General features: G+C 59.4%; 1 protein-coding gene across 2 annotated transcripts; it reads left to right on the top strand.

Annotated features, from left to right (window-relative positions):
- Nucleotides 1-1,031: 1,031 nt before the first annotated feature.
- Nucleotides 1,032-11,020, top strand: FES (FES proto-oncogene, tyrosine kinase). 2 transcript variants are annotated; one of them, XM_086711624.1, is made up of 18 exons: nt 1,032-1,238; nt 1,432-1,605; nt 3,007-3,103; nt 3,232-3,415; nt 4,824-4,961; nt 5,036-5,155; nt 5,309-5,431; nt 5,545-5,731; nt 5,853-5,936; nt 6,719-6,928; nt 7,198-7,320; nt 7,687-7,740; nt 8,421-8,539; nt 8,881-8,975; nt 9,056-9,179; nt 9,432-9,589; nt 9,697-9,819; nt 10,663-11,020. In XM_086711624.1, exons 1-18 carry the CDS (start codon nt 1,032-1,034, stop codon nt 10,803-10,805), a joined length of 2,463 nt encoding a protein of 820 aa, XP_086567750.1. In that variant the 3' UTR covers nt 10,806-11,020. The 2 variants fall into 2 exon arrangements, with proteins under 2 accessions (XP_086567750.1, XP_086567751.1); XM_086711625.1 differs by lacking the exon at nt 7,198-7,320.
- Nucleotides 11,021-14,586: the final 3,566 nt, after the last annotated feature.

Genomic DNA, 14,586 nt, shown 5'->3' with positions numbered 1-14,586 from the left:
GACAAGACCCCTGCCCCCCTCTCTGGGCTAGGGGAGTGGTTTCACCAGGACCTGTGCACCGAAAAGGAGGCCTCTCCTCGGGGATATTTACTTGGAAATTTTATTCAAATGGAGGCTGGCGCCTGAACTCTCCTTGGGGAATCCGATGGGGTGGGGAGGCCCGGCCCAGGCCTCCCCCCTTCCCCTCTGGGCCGCCCTGGCCGCGCGCCAGGCCCCCACCGCGCACCGGCCGCTTCCCCGGGCTCCCGGGCGCTGCCCAGGCCCCGAGGGCGCCGGCAGGAGGCTCTCCGCGGCCATTCTTCCCCGGCCCCCTCCTCCCTTCCGTTTCCGCGGCCGCAGTGGCGCGCTGGGCAGGGGGGCCGGCAGGCGTCGGGGGCGCCGGCCCTCCCGCCCGCCCCTTCCCCTCGCGGGCCCGCCCCGGCCGGCCGACTGAAACCGCGGCAGGAGGAAGCCGAATCAGGAACTGGCCAGGGTCGCCCGGGCCCGGAGTCGTCCCCCTGAGGCGTCCTCGGCAGCCCCGGAGCAGCCGCCCGCGCGGTAACTCCTGCCCTGAGGCTCGGGGGGTGTTGGGCGGGTGCCGACGCGGGCGCGCGGTGGGGTGGTGGGGCAGGGCCCAGCCAGGGGTTCGGGACGGGGGACGCCGGACCGGGTGGGACCTGGCGGAGGGGCAGGGGTACCGGCAGGGCTCAGACCGTGGCTGCCTGAAGCTCCTCCACCCCCACCCCTGATGCCCCCCTCCCCCAGCTCACCGAGCCCCTGGGAAGGGCGCCGGGTAGAAGGGCCTGGGGAGGGAGGGGACCCCTGGCGCCAGGCCTTGGCCCGAGACACAGGAAGCAATGAGGGCCGGTCTCAGGCCAAGTTGCCATTTTGTACCTATGGCTGCATTTCAGCCGGAGAGCACCCCACCTCCTGTGTGTCTGCAGCTCCTCTTCCCCCAGCGGCCCCCAGCCCCTCCGCCCCACCCCTCCATCTCCAGCGGCTGCCTTACCCCGTGGTGGGCCCTCTCCTCTCTCTGTCCCCAGGACGGCACTATGGGCTTCTCTTCCGAGCTGTGCAGCCCCCAAGGCCATGGGGCAGTACAGCAGATGCAGGAGGCTGAGCTGCGGTTGCTGGAGGGCATGAGAAAGTGGATGGCCCAGCGGGTCAAGAGTGACAGGGAATATGCAGGGCTGCTGCACCACATGTCGCTGCAGGACGGCGGAGGCCGGGGCACGGGCCCCTATAGCCCCATCAGCCAGGTGGGGTTCCGTGGGACCCTAGTTCTCCTCACCCCCTTCCTGCCTTCGACGGAGAAATCCCCACGGGTGTCCCTTATGTCTGCCTGCCACCTTCCTTTCCCCGAGCCCACTGGGGAGGGTTGGAGAATCGGGCAGGCCCAGGCTTGGGAGCCATTGTCCCCTTGCTCCCTGTCTCGCCCATCCCGTGTCCTAGTCCTGGGCCGAGATCACCAGCCAGACGGAGGGCCTGAGCCGGCTGCTGAGGCAGCACGCGGAGGATCTGAACTCGGGGCCCCTGAGTAAGCTGGGCCTGCTGATCCGGGAGCGGCAGCAGCTGCGCAAGACCTACAGCGAGCAGTGGCAGCAGCTCCAGCAGGAGCTCACCAAGGTGCGTGCGTGGCCCTGAGTGTGCACCGCCCAGAGTTTGAGGCCACAAGGGCCGGTTTTGCACACAGGACGCCCTGGATTCACTGGGGAAGTGGAAGTCCCTGACCACAGGCCTACCCCAGCTTCCGTCCCTCCTCCCTGCATTTGGGCTGGCCTGCAGCAAGGCCTCTCTGTGCATTTTCTGTTACCTGACCACATGCCCGAGCAAAGGGCCGGGAGTAAGGGTGGGCCGTCCAGCCACCACCTCCCAGGCACACGGGATCTGTGACCCACCTCTTGCCCTGCGCCGGCTGGCTCTGGGGTCTGAGAGACAGCAAGGGGAATCAGGGCTAAACTGTCTGCCCTTGGCCTAGGTGGGCTCCTCCCAAGGCACCAGAGACACCACAGGGAGCAGGGTGGCCCCCTGACACAGCGGTTAAAGACCAGGGCCGCAGAGTCGGCCTGTCAGCATTTGAACCCTGGTCTGGAGGCTCCTGGTCTGGAGGCTGTGTGATTGCAGCTATTTGTGTGGGTGCTTCAGCCTCCTGATTCAGTGTGCTGGTCAGCACTGCGGTGCCACACCCCTTCCACCTGCGCCAAACCCAGCCTTACCGTGGACCCACAGCGGCCCCTGGTGGCCAGTGTCCACCTACCGTCTCCCCAGAAGCACACTGAATTCAGTAGTCGGCACATTTGCGTAGGTACTTTTACTGGAACACAGCCGTGCCCGATTGTTTGTTTTCACATTACCTATGGCTGTTACAGGGCTCTAGTGGCAGAGCTGAGTGATTTCAACAGAGACTGCTTAAAGAAAAAGGTTCATCTGGTCTTGACCTTAAGCTGTTACAGGCGGGGAAACTAAGGTTTAGAGGAAAGGGATAGAACTTACCCAGAGGATCCCAGTGCGTACATAGGGGAGCTGGGGATAAGAACTTTGGTCTTGGCCATCCGTTGTTCCTGCCACCAGGAACGTGATTTATTGGACTCGGTGCAAAATGAAAATGAAACGCGGGGCTTCTTGTGGAAAAATTAGTAAGAATTTCGAGATAGCATCAACAGAGCATCAGACCCAGCACAGGGCCCTTCTGAGGGTGGAGTTCTGTGCCGTGACTCCTCAGGCCACACGTGCCCACAGCCGGGTCCTGCCTGCCCCCAGACACCCCTCTAGGTCAAGGAGGGACAGGTGGAATCTGCCAGGCCCACCTCTCTGCCTCCCCTAGGGGCCTGTCCTTAACCCAGGTGCTCTCATCCTAATGTCAGCGGCAGAGGCTGGGCTCCAGAAGCTTCCCGGCCCCTCCCAGAGGAAGGACTTGGATGTGCTTCCTGCCTAGACTGCAGGGCCCGTACGGGGCTTCACCTCCAGCAGGAATCTCCTGTGCCCTGGGGACCTGCCACCCCACACTGGCCTCTCCTCTCTCCCCAGACCCACAACCAGGACATCGAGAAGCTGAAGAGCCAGTACCGAGCCCTGGCACGGGACAGCGCCCAGGCCCGGCGCAAGTACCAGGAGGCCAGCAAAGGTGCGCGGCTTCCCTTCCCGGAAGAGAGGGATCCCCGAGCCAGCCATGACCTATCCACAGGTGCCCAGGGAGTGGGGAGTCCCCAGGCCTCTGGGCCGTCACCCACAATCCCTCTCCTCACCCGGCAGACAAAGACCGCGACAAGGCCAAGGACAAGTACGTGCGCAGCCTGTGGAAGCTCTTTGCTCACCACAACCGCTACGTGCTGGGCGTGCGGGCCGCGCAGCTGCACCACCACCACCACCACCAGCTCATGCTCCCCGGCCTGCTTCAGTCGCTACAGGACCTGCACCAGGAGATGGCATGCATCCTGTAAGCCCACACCCCAGCCCGCCCGCCCCCTTCACAGCCCGAAAGCCCTGCCGCCAGGCCCGGAGGCAGGGTCCAGAAACGCGTCCGGTGACAGTGGCCGCGTCACCACGGGAGAGTGGGCCCTGGGCTGAGGTTTGGAGCCCGTCAGCTCGTATCCGGATGCCGTTATTCCAGGATCCCTTATTGCAAGGTTTGGTTAAATTTATGGAGCCCTGCTCTGGGCTCTGGGGTACAGCAGAGACCAACAGAGACCAAAAACGTCTGTCCTCTGGGATCATTCATGTTACTGGAGAGAGAAAAGAAAGTCACTACAATGGATAGTGTGTGGAGGCAATAAGTGCTATGGAGAAAAATAAAACAAGGAGAGGAACTTGGGGGGCTGGGAGGACGGACAGCTTTCAATAGAGTGCTTTGGAAAAGCCTCCGGTACTGGAGTGAACCAGGGGGATGTTTGGAGGAAGACCATTCCAGAAAGAGGGAAGAGCAGGTGCATAGGCCCTGAGGTGGGAGAGTTCCTGGAATCCAGGAACAGCAAGGAAGCCAGCGCATCCTAGGCAGAGTGAGGGGAGGGCAGAGCCGGACACCAGCCCGGATGGGTCCAGGGGTTGGGAGGCTACTGGGTGACACGGGGTCCAGCAGACCGTTTTGAGCACTTTGGCTCTGCTGTCTTAAGGATAGGCTTTGGGGCGCCTGAACAGGGCCAGGGCGATGAGACGGAGGCTGCTGTGGTCATGCAGACCACGGACTGTGGCCGCTGGGCCAGGGCAGTAGTGATGGAAGGGAGAAGCCCTAAGTTCCCGGGTGCACCCTGAAGGTGGACTGGAAGTGAGGTGTGAGTCGAGGGTGACTGCAGGATGACTCTTGGAAGATGGAGTTTCCGCCACCTTACGTGGACAGGGAGGGGAGAAACGGGTTCAGGAGATAAGAATAGGAGTTCGTGTTTCAACTCACGGAGTTTGGGTGTCTAAGAGATGTCGAACGAGACGTTCGAGCAGGTGGATGGCTGCGTGCGGCTAGAGCCCTGGGGAGGTCCTGGAACTAGACACGGAGATGTCGGGTCAGCGGCACGTCAACGGCCTGTGCATGTGCCGGAGCCCCAGAGCCGCAGCTGTTGGGCTGGCTGCCCAGGACAGACATGATTGTGCTCGCATTCACTGAGCGCTTCGGTATACCGCCCTCTGTGCACACGTGCTCTCGTTGGGTCACAACGCCCAGCGTCCCCAGTGTCCACATCGGGAGGCGAAGATAAGAGAGACGTTGAGTAATTTGTGTGTGGTCATTTGGCTGGTAAACGATGGAGGGAGGGGTCAACCCCAGGGCTGACTACTCTAAACCCAGTGTGGCAGGTGAGCTTTCCGGCCTCACCCAGCCTGAGGCCGCACTGACCAGCGCTCCTGTTTGGGGACAGGAAGGAAATCCTGCAGGAGTACCTGGAGATCAGCAGCCTGGTGCAGGACGAGGTGGTGACCATTCACCTGGAGATGGCTGCAGCTGTCGCCCGCATCCAGCCCGAGGCCGAGTACCAAGGCTTCCTGCGACAGTATGGGTAAGCCCCTCCTTCCTTCCGCCGGGCACCAGGGCCGCTGGCCCGTTCACTGACGGGGCACTGTCCCCCTGAAGGTCCACACCTGACGTCCCACCCTGCGTCACCTTTGATGAGTCACTTCTCGAGGAGGGAGAACCGCTGGAGCCCGGGGAGCTGCAGCTGAACGAGCTGACCGTGGAGAGCGTGCAGCACACGTGCGTGGTGGCCCGGCACCGGGCTGGGCTGGCCGGGGTGGCCAGGGGCGGACGCCGTCTCTGCGGAGCCGCAGCCAGCCTTGCTTGGCTCTGCGGGGATGCCTTCGTGGGGCACGGGGCACGGCTCTCACACGGCCCTTCCTCCGGGCACAGGCTGACCTCGGTGACGGATGAGCTGACCGTGGCCACCCAGACGGTGCTCAGCCGGCAGGAAGCGGTCGCTCAGCTGCAGCGCGAGCTCCAGAACGAGGAGCAGAACACCCACCCCCGGGAGCGGTGAGTGGGTTCGCCCACGCAGCCTCCCCACCCCCGCCTCCACCCCGCTGTCCTTGGGCTAGAGGCTGAGCCCCGCCCCCTCTCTCCCGCCTCCCACCTGGCCCCGCCCACAGGGTGCAGCTGCTGGCCAAGAAGCAGGTGTTGCAAGAGGCGCTGCAGGCGCTGCAGGTGGCGTTGTGCAGCCAGGCCAAGCTGCAGGCCCAGCGGGAGCTGCTGCAGGCCAAGCTGGAGCAGCTGGGCCCTGGCGAGCCCCCGCCCGTCCTGCTCCTGCAGGATGACCGCCACTCCACGTCGTCCTCGGTGAGCCGCCCGCCGCCATCCGCCGCCGCCAGCCACGCCTGCCCGCCCGGGGCGCGCTCCTCATGTTTGCCCTCCCCCTCCCCAAGCCCGGCCACCCGCTGACGTCTGTCCCTGGCCCCAGGAGCAGGAGCGAGAAGGGGGAAGGACACCCACCTTGGAGATCCTTAAGAGCCACATCTCAGGAATCTTCCGCCCCAAGTTCTCGGTGAGTGGAGCCTCTGCCAGTCTCCACGGGGTGGGCCGGGCGGGGCCAGGGGTCTCAGGCATGTACTTCCTAAGCCTCTTCCACCAGGGTGTTTGGGGTTAGTCGCTGGGTTGCCCTAGACAGGAGGCTCTGCCCAGAGGAGGCTGCTTTTTTTTTTTTTTTTTTTTTAACGTTATTTGTTTTTGAGAGAAAGAGAGCGTGAGGGGGAGAGGGACAGAGAGAGAGGGAGACACAGAATCGGAAGCAGCTCCGGGCTCGGAGCCGTCAGCACAGAGCCGGCCGCGGGGCTTGAACCCACAAATGGCGAGATCATGACCTGAACTAAAGTCGGATGCTCAACCGACTGAGCCACCCAGGCGCCCCAAGAGCAGGCTGCTTTTATCGGGGAGTCCCTGTCTTCCCCGAGAATCTGGGCTGCATACGTCCCCAGATCTTGCCGGCCTGCACCTCCTTCTCCTCCACCCCCCTGTGTGCTTCAGCCTTGTCTCTCCCCCCCCCCCCGCCCCCCTCCGGCTCTCCCTGCACTGGGACAAGTTGAGCAGCTGGGGCCTGGAGGAAAAGGCAGAAGCCTGCTTTGAGATCAGCCAGCGTGGGCGTCCCCTCCCGGCTCTGCCTCCAAAGTCATTTGCTTGCTTCGGGGGCTCTAATGCCAACAGGTGGTTCATGAGGATGAGGGGCATATACGAGAGAGAGACCCCCCCAACCCCCGGCTGACCCGTCTGTCCTGGCGGCCTCCCCTGACAATCTGGCTGAGTGACCCTTCCTCGTTCCTCCCCTGCCAGCTCCCTCCACCCCTGCAGCTTGTACCAGAGGTGCAGAAGCCCTTGCACGAGCAGCTGTGGTACCACGGGGCCCTCCCACGGGCAGAGGTGGCTGAGCTGTTGACACACTCTGGGGACTTTCTGGTGCGCGAGAGCCAGGGCAAGCAGGAATATGTGTTGTCGGTGCTGTGGGACGGCCAGCCCCGCCACTTCATCATCCAGTCCGCTGACGTGAGTGGGGCCTGGACTCCAGCCTTCCCTGCCTCGCTACCCCTCTCCGCCGCCCCCCCTCCCCCCCCCCCCACGCCGACCGCACCCAGTCCCTGCGAGAAGCCAGATACATAAATCCTCTAAGGAGGGGCTGCGGGCCTGTGGCGCAGCATCAGAGAGCACCTTTTCTGGCGGCCCTGCCTCCCGTCCCTCCCTCTTCTCCCAGGGCTCAGGCCCCCTCAGCAGTGGGGGCTGTTGACCCTGCCGCCCCCTCCCCCCCCGCCCCACAGAACCTCTACCGACTGGAAGGAGACGGCTTTGTGAGCATCCCCTTGCTCGTCGACCACCTCCTGCGCTCCCAGCAACCCCTCACCAAGAAGAGCGGGATTGTCCTCAACAGGGCTGTGCCCAAGGTGAGCCCGTGCCACCAGCGTCAGAGCACGAAGGGCTCCCCGGGGTCCTGTCTGCAGACACGGTGCCAAGTGATTCCGCACTCGCCAGGGGGCCAGCCGCCCTCTAGGCTTGGAATCTCAAGGCCCCTTCCGTTCCATGGGGGACACACACAGCTGACGTTCCCCTAGTCAGGGCACCCGCCTCATCTCCCGAGTCATCTGAGTGTGATCCTAATACCACCCAGCCCCCATTTTTCAGACCAACAAACTGAGGTGCCAAGAAATGAAAGACATTGTGTTGGTAGGGGATGATGTCCGGTCCCTTGCAGGGCCCAGCACGCATTCCCCTCACTGACTTCGCCCCCCCCCAACTCCTCCCTCCCCCAGGACAAGTGGGTGCTAAACCATGAGGACCTGGTGTTGGGTGAGCAGATCGGGCGGGTGAGTTGAGTGTTCTACCAGCTTCCTGTTGTCTGGTGTCTCCCTCCTCTAGCATCGCTTTCTCCTGGACCTCGGGCCAGGTCAGCCCTAAACCCTGGCCTCAGAGAACCTTTCTGTCTTCCTGCCTCAGTCTGAGTGCCAGCTTGGACCCCTGATTCTCCACCTGGCCATCGCCACACACCATCCCACAGGAAACAGAGGGAAAAGTACCTACCCTGGAAACTTCCCTGGGGGGTTGGGGGGGGTTCCTTCCACCAGAACCCTCCAACCCTCAACCCCTCCCACCACCCCCAGGCCCTTGTCTCTTCAGCTCAGGCTCTTATGTGCATGGGGAGACATACTTTGTTCATGGGGCTGTAAAATACACGCTAAGGAAAAAAGTCACTTTCTTAAAACTCAGAATGTTTTTTCAACCCAAGCGGGAAGTGATTTTTGGGTTTTCTGGGTCACTGCTAGGTGAATGTGGCAAGTCAGAGCTAACCTTCTCTGCCTGTCCCCTGTGTGCCATCTGGGTTCCCCACCCAGGCGGAGAACTCCTAGAGAGCGCGACTGAGCGGTCTTGAGCATGGGGACAGCGAGTGCAGGGTGGGTGGGGACGAGGTGAGGACAGGTCCCTGGGAGTGAGGAAGAGGAAGACTGATGGTCCAGGGAAGACTGATAGGAACTCGAGACCGTTTCAGGGGAACTTTGGCGAAGTGTTCAGTGGACGCCTGAGGGCCGACAACACTCTGGTGGCCGTGAAATCTTGTCGCGAGACACTCCCACCTGACATCAAGGCCAAGTTTCTTCAGGAAGCAAAGTAGGTGGTAAAAGAACGATCCCATAATTCCGCACGCAGTGGGTTCGTCTGGGCATGGCACGGGGTAAACTTGGACTTCGATGGGAGTGTTTAATCCTCACGCCCCCATGCAGATGGGAACCCCCCCCCCCCCCCCCCCCCCCCCGCCACACACACACACACAGTGTCCGTGACCACCCGAGGTCACATCTCCAGGTCTGCTGGCCTCAGCGGCCAAGCTCTCCAAATCCACTGCCCTCTCCCGCCCTCCCTCAGTCTCCCTGGGGCTCGGGGGCTCCCGCGGTCGGGGAAGTGAACGTGCCAGCCCCCGAGGCGGGCTCCTAAGCGGCAGTGCCCCCCAGGATCCTGAAGCAGTACAGCCACCCCAACATCGTGCGTCTCATCGGCGTCTGCACCCAGAAGCAGCCCATCTACATCGTCATGGAGCTCGTGCAGGGTGAGCCGAGGAAACTGGGGTGGACGCGCAAGGAGGGGGGCTGCCGGAGGCTCACCCACGCTTCCCCTGCCCACCGCCAGGGGGCGACTTCCTGACCTTCCTGAGGACGGAGGGAGCCCGCCTGCGGATGAAGACGCTGCTGCAGATGGTGGGCGACGCGGCCGCGGGCATGGAGTACCTGGAGAGCAAGTGCTGCATCCACAGGTGGGTGAGGGGCGCCCCCCGCCGCCCCCCCCCGCCCCCCCCCCACCCCCCGCCTGGCGCAGGCCGCACTGTCACCCTGCCGCTCCCCTCACGGCAGGCCCCTGCCCCGGGCGTGGAGTCGGCTCGTCCTCCTGGAGCAGGAGCCGCGGGGCGAGGAGCAGCTTGGTTCACGGCTGTGCCTAGAGCGGGGCCGGGCACGGGGGCAGGTGCCGCCGGGGCCCCGGCTCAGTGGCCCTGCCCTGCCTCGCCCAGGGACCTAGCTGCTCGGAACTGCCTGGTGACGGAGAAGAACGTCCTGAAGATCAGTGACTTCGGGATGTCTCGGGAGGAAGCCGATGGGATCTACGCGGCCTCAGGGGGCCTCAGACAAGTTCCGGTGAAGTGGACGGCACCCGAAGCTCTTAACTACGGTATCTGGGCCTTACTCCCTCCGGCCGGGGGCAGGGGGCCAGGCTGGAGGGGGCCTCACTCTGGCGAGCAGACGTGGCCGGCCCACCCACGCCTCGCCTCCCCACAGGCCGCTACTCCTCTGAGAGCGACGTGTGGAGCTTCGGCATCTTGCTGTGGGAGACCTTCAGCCTGGGCGCCTCCCCCTACCCCAACCTCAGCAATCAGCAGACCCGCGAGTTTGTGGAAAAGGGTAAGAAGTCCCTGCGGGATGGCAGCTCCGGAGCCACGCCCTCTTCTCCGGGCCGCGGCTGGGTTCCTCCAGGTCCCCGGGCCACCCACTGGGGCAGAGCGAGAATCACCCTGTGGCTGCCACGTGTGTGCGGGACCAGCACTGTCTAATTTACTCTTCATAACATGGGCGGGAGGGCTTAATGTGTCCCTCTTACAGACAAAAACACAGGCTTGCGGGGGCGCCTGGGTGGCTCAGTCAGTTAAGCACCTCTCAGTTTCGGCCCAGGTCATGATGTCATGGTTTCTTGGGTTCCAGCCCCGCGTTGGCTCTGCACTGACAGTGTGGAGCCTGCTGGGGATGCTGTCTCCCTTTCTCTCTCCCCCTTCCCCACTCGCACGGTCTGTCTCTCAAAATAAATGAATAAAACTTAAAAAATAAATAAATAAGTAAAAAGAAAAAAAAAGAAAACTGGCTTACAGAGGTCACACAACTGGCACACAGTGGGACTGAGGTTAGACCCTCTGTCCTTGGAGCCTTTGAAGAGTGGAAACTCAAGAACAGTGCATCTTTTTTTTTTTTTTATGTTTTTAATTTATTTTTGAGAGAGAGAGCATGAGTGGGGGAGGGACAGCGAGAGAGGGGGACAGAGGATCAGAACTGGGTTCTGCGCTCACAGCAGTGAGCCCCATGCGGGGCTCGAACTCACGAATCGTGAGATCATGATCCGAGCCAACTGAGCCTCCCAGGTGCCTCGAGAACCGTGCGTCTTAGGCCACTCCCATTGCTCAAGGTGTGTCCCCGGGGGCTGCTGGGGTCCTCACGCCTGTTCCTCGCACTCCGTGTGCTGTGCCTGTCCCCCAGGTGGCCGCCTGCCCTGCCCCGAGCTGTGCCCCGACGCTGTGTTCAGGCTCATGGAGCAGTGCTGGGCCTACGAGCCCGGGCAGCGGCCCAGCTTCAGCGCCATCTACCAGGAGCTGCAGAGCATCCGAAAGCGGCATCGGTGAGGCCGGCCCTGCTTCTCAAGCCGGCGGCCTCGACAGGCAAGATCGTACCTCCTCCCCAGTCCAGCCCACACTGCCGGATGGCTCTCGCAGTCCTGGACCGAGCCACTGGCGTCCATGCTGCGGGCATGCATGTAGTTCGCTGGGCTGTGCAGTCCCGCTCCTGCCTGGGGCTCCCTCTCCAGATGGAAATAATAAAACCACTTGTGCCCATTGAATGCTCTCGGCATTTGCGCTCCTCTGGAGGGCAGGTCTTAGGAGTAGCTGGCCTCTGCTGTGGCCGTGGGGAAGGCGGAGGACCGGCAGGGTTGACAAGGCAGAACTGACGTGGTCTGGTCGCCGCTGGATGTGAGACACGGGGAACGGGGAGAGAGATCAGGTGATGCACAGGCTTCTGGCACAGGGCAGCGTCTTGCCTGAAACAGAGTCACAGACAGAGGAGCAGAGCTGTGGAAAGAATGGGTAGTTTGGAGACGTTGCATTTGCGGGGCCTGTGGGGATGATGAAGTTTGGGGGTGATGGGGTTCATGGGGTCCGGAGCCGACGGCCAACAAGGAACTCCTGAAGATGTCTTTGGTGCAAATAGGTGATTTTATTAAAGCACAGGGACAGGACCCGTGAGCAGGAAGAGCTGCACTGGCTGGGAGGGGGTCAGGGATAGAGTAAGTCTAAGGAATTTTGGAAGCAGGTTTCCAGGGCCTTGAGGGGCTAGCTGTTGCTCGGGAAACGCCATTTATTATCATTTAATAAAACCTGAGTCCTGAGACCCTTCAGATGTATATTGGGGGCCTTAAGCTTGGAGTAGGATTGCCAACATATATCCTGGGGCGGTTGAGATAAAGGAAGTAGACTTAACAGGATCCTTGACTGAGGTTGAATGTTAAACTCACATTCTCTTTTGCCCCCAGCAAAGTGTCATCATGGAGACAGCTGAGCTTCTAGAGGGAGGTCACTCTGCCGGTTTCAAGGACTTGTCAATGGGCTGTAGGCAGTAAGGGAATTTCGTTTTTCATTTGCCTTAGTTTCCCACATCACCATGGCAAGCACTTGAGCCCCTTTCCTTTGGTCTTCGGTAGCTGGGAGTGTTTGAGGAATATCACCTACTCCACCCTCTACCTGGCGGGGGACGAGTGCCAGCCCGTATTTTGCCCTCAGCTTGCCTCATGCTCCCTCCTCAGGGATGTGGGTGTGACATAGAAGTCTAGAAGCCCAGATGGCAGCAGAGGCTGGCAACTGACGTTTGAAAGTCATCAGCTGATGTTAGGAAGGAGCTGACACTGTGATGCGTGCAGGGGAGTCAGGCAAAGTGAATTTCCCTGAAAGGAGACTGGGGTGACTGAAGAGAAAGAAAATGCTTCCCAGGGAGTTCATCTACTAAGACGACTCTACTGAGCGACGAGGTAGCAGAGCGGGAGCCCTCACCTCCTCCTCTAATGCTAGAAAGTCCCCCGTGAAATCTATAAAATCATCTGAAACTTCGTGAGCCCCGCGTCGGGCTCTGTGCTGACAGCTCGGAGCCTGGAGCCTGCTTCACATTCTGTGTCTCCCTCTCTCTCTGCCCCTCTCCTGCTCACACTCGGTCTCTGTCTCTCTCAAAAATAAACATTAAAAGAATTTTTTTTAATAATAATTAAAAAAAAAAAAAAGACAAAAAAGTACAAACTGAAAAACAGTAACCAGGAAAGATCTCTAGCACCAAAGAACAAAGCAACAAGAACTTTGAGGTAAAACGGCCAACCCTCCAGAAAGTGAGAAAGGCGTTGACCTCGGTTTTCAAAGGTGAGAAAAGCACGGTAACTTGTGTAAACCAGAGGAAGATCAAGGGAGGATGTGATTACGAAAAATACTAAGAAGTCAAACTCTATCCATGGGAAGCGGTAGAAAGCAGAACCGAGGCATTTCTGCTCCTGGGTAGGATGTGGTAGGTCTCCGCAGGCCGCTGTTCCCGTTGCAACAGCTAGAAGGAAGTGAGATGAGAATCATCACCTGTGGGAGACCGAGGCGTGGTGGAGGGAGTAAGAACCACATGAGCAAAATATCAAGGACGAAAGAGCCCCTCCAAGGGGAACTGATGATGGCGGTCGCTTTCTTCTCCGAGGGCCTCGTTGATGTGGGGCCTCTCTGAGGATCAGCATTGCCCTGAACAGGGAGACTCTACTGGGGAAAGAGGAATGAACCATTTCTGGTACTTGTAAGGACTGTGCCCTGGGTTGGGCGCTGGAAGAGCCTGGAATGCAAAGTCGGTTTTCCCCCACGGAACGTTTGCTGAGGTCTGGAGCACTTCGGGCAGCTGAGAGGGGCCTGGGGGGCTGGAAAGGCAGGCCCCACGGTCTCGCGGTGCTTAGAGGGAGGGGGGGGGCTGAAATATTAACCGCCTCCCCGCTCAAGACTGGCCAGATTGTGAGCCTGGGTGGTTTGGAAGGCTGAAGAGCTAACCTCAAAATCTCTGAAGAGAATTCAAGGGACTAGAGAGATACAGGCTGGCCAGGCTTTCAACGCCAGATCCAAGAGGACAACTCCTAAGGGACAGGGACAGCCCAGAGGAGGATTGAGTTTTACCAGAACTGTAGCTGTGCCCTAACTCTGCTCAATGCTTGATTCCATCAAGGGGACTGACTCCCCTGGGGTGGGGGAAAGAAATAACATAGTCTGAAGTCCCTACCTGTTTTTTATTTTTTTAAGGGTATGTATTTTTTATTTTATTTTTAAAAATTTGTTTAACATACATTTATTTATTTATTTATTTATTTTATTTTTTTATGTTTATTTATTTTTGAGACAGAGAGAGACAGAGCATGAACGGGGGCGGGTCAGAGAGAGAGGGAGACACAGAATCTGAAACAGGCTCCAGGCTCTGAGCTGTCAGCACAGAGCCCGACGCGGGGCTCGAACTCACAGACCATGAGATCATGACCTGAGCCGAAGTCGGACGCTTAACCGACCAAGCCACCCAGGCGCCCCTGTATTTTTCATTTTAATTCCAGTATAGGGGCACCTGGGTGGCTCAGTTGCTTGGGTATCTGATTTCGGCTCAGGTCATGATCTCATGGTTCGTGAGTTTGAGCCCCGCGTCGGGCTCTGTGCTGACAGCTTGGAGCCTGGAACCTGCTTCGGATTCTATGTCTCCCTCTTTCTCTGCCCCACCCCTGCTTGTGCTCTCTCTCTCTCTCTCAAAAATGAATAAACATTAAAAAAAATTAATTCCAGTATAGTTAACATGCAGCATTAAAGTAGTTTCAGGTGTACAATATAGTGATTCAACAATTCTATATATTACTCAGTGTTCATCAGTCTACCCTTCTTTTATACCCAACATGTAACGTACAATCAAAAAGTATGAAACATGCAAAAAAGGGGGTAGAAAATGGGACCAATAAACAGGAGAAAAAGTAAACAGTAGAAGCAGACCCACAGATGATACAGATACTGGATTTGGCAGATGAGAATTTAAAAACAACTATGATTAATATGTTAATTGGATAAAGAGGCAAATAGCCACAAATAGAAACAATTTTAGCAGGGTTGAATCTATTTAAGAGGGGCGCCCGGCTGGCTCAGTCAGTTAAGTGTCTGAATTCGGCTTAGGTCACGATCTCACAGTTTGTGAGTTTGAGCCCCAGATCAGACTCTGTACTGACAGCTCACAGCCTGGAGCCTGCTTCAGATTCTGTGTTTCCCTTTCTCTGCCCCTGCCCCACTCGTGCTCTGTGTCTCTGTCTCTCTCTCTCTCTCTCTCTCTCTCTCAACATAAACTTAAAAAAAAAAAAAAGAATTGAAGAACGGC

The sequence above is a fragment of the Puma concolor genome, chromosome B3 (assembly GCF_028749965.1).
Source record: "Puma concolor isolate L17-30 chromosome B3, mPumCon1.1.hap2, whole genome shotgun sequence".
Taxonomy (NCBI): Eukaryota; Metazoa; Chordata; class Mammalia; order Carnivora; family Felidae; genus Puma; species Puma concolor.
The sequence above is the reverse complement of the archived record's forward strand: the minus strand, read 5'-3'. Positions and strand labels throughout refer to the sequence as shown.

Coding starts and splice junctions, on each gene's coding strand:
- FES (XM_086711624.1), top strand. CDS start 1,032: ATGGGCTTCTCTTCCGAGCTGTGCAGCCCCCAAGGCCATGGGGCAGTA. Junction 1,239..1,431: donor CCTATAGCCCCATCAGCCAG/GTGGGGTTCCGT, acceptor CCCGTGTCCTAG/TCCTGGGCCGAGATCACCAG. Junction 5,937..6,718: donor TCTTCCGCCCCAAGTTCTCG/GTGAGTGGAGCC, acceptor CTCCCCTGCCAG/CTCCCTCCACCCCTGCAGCT.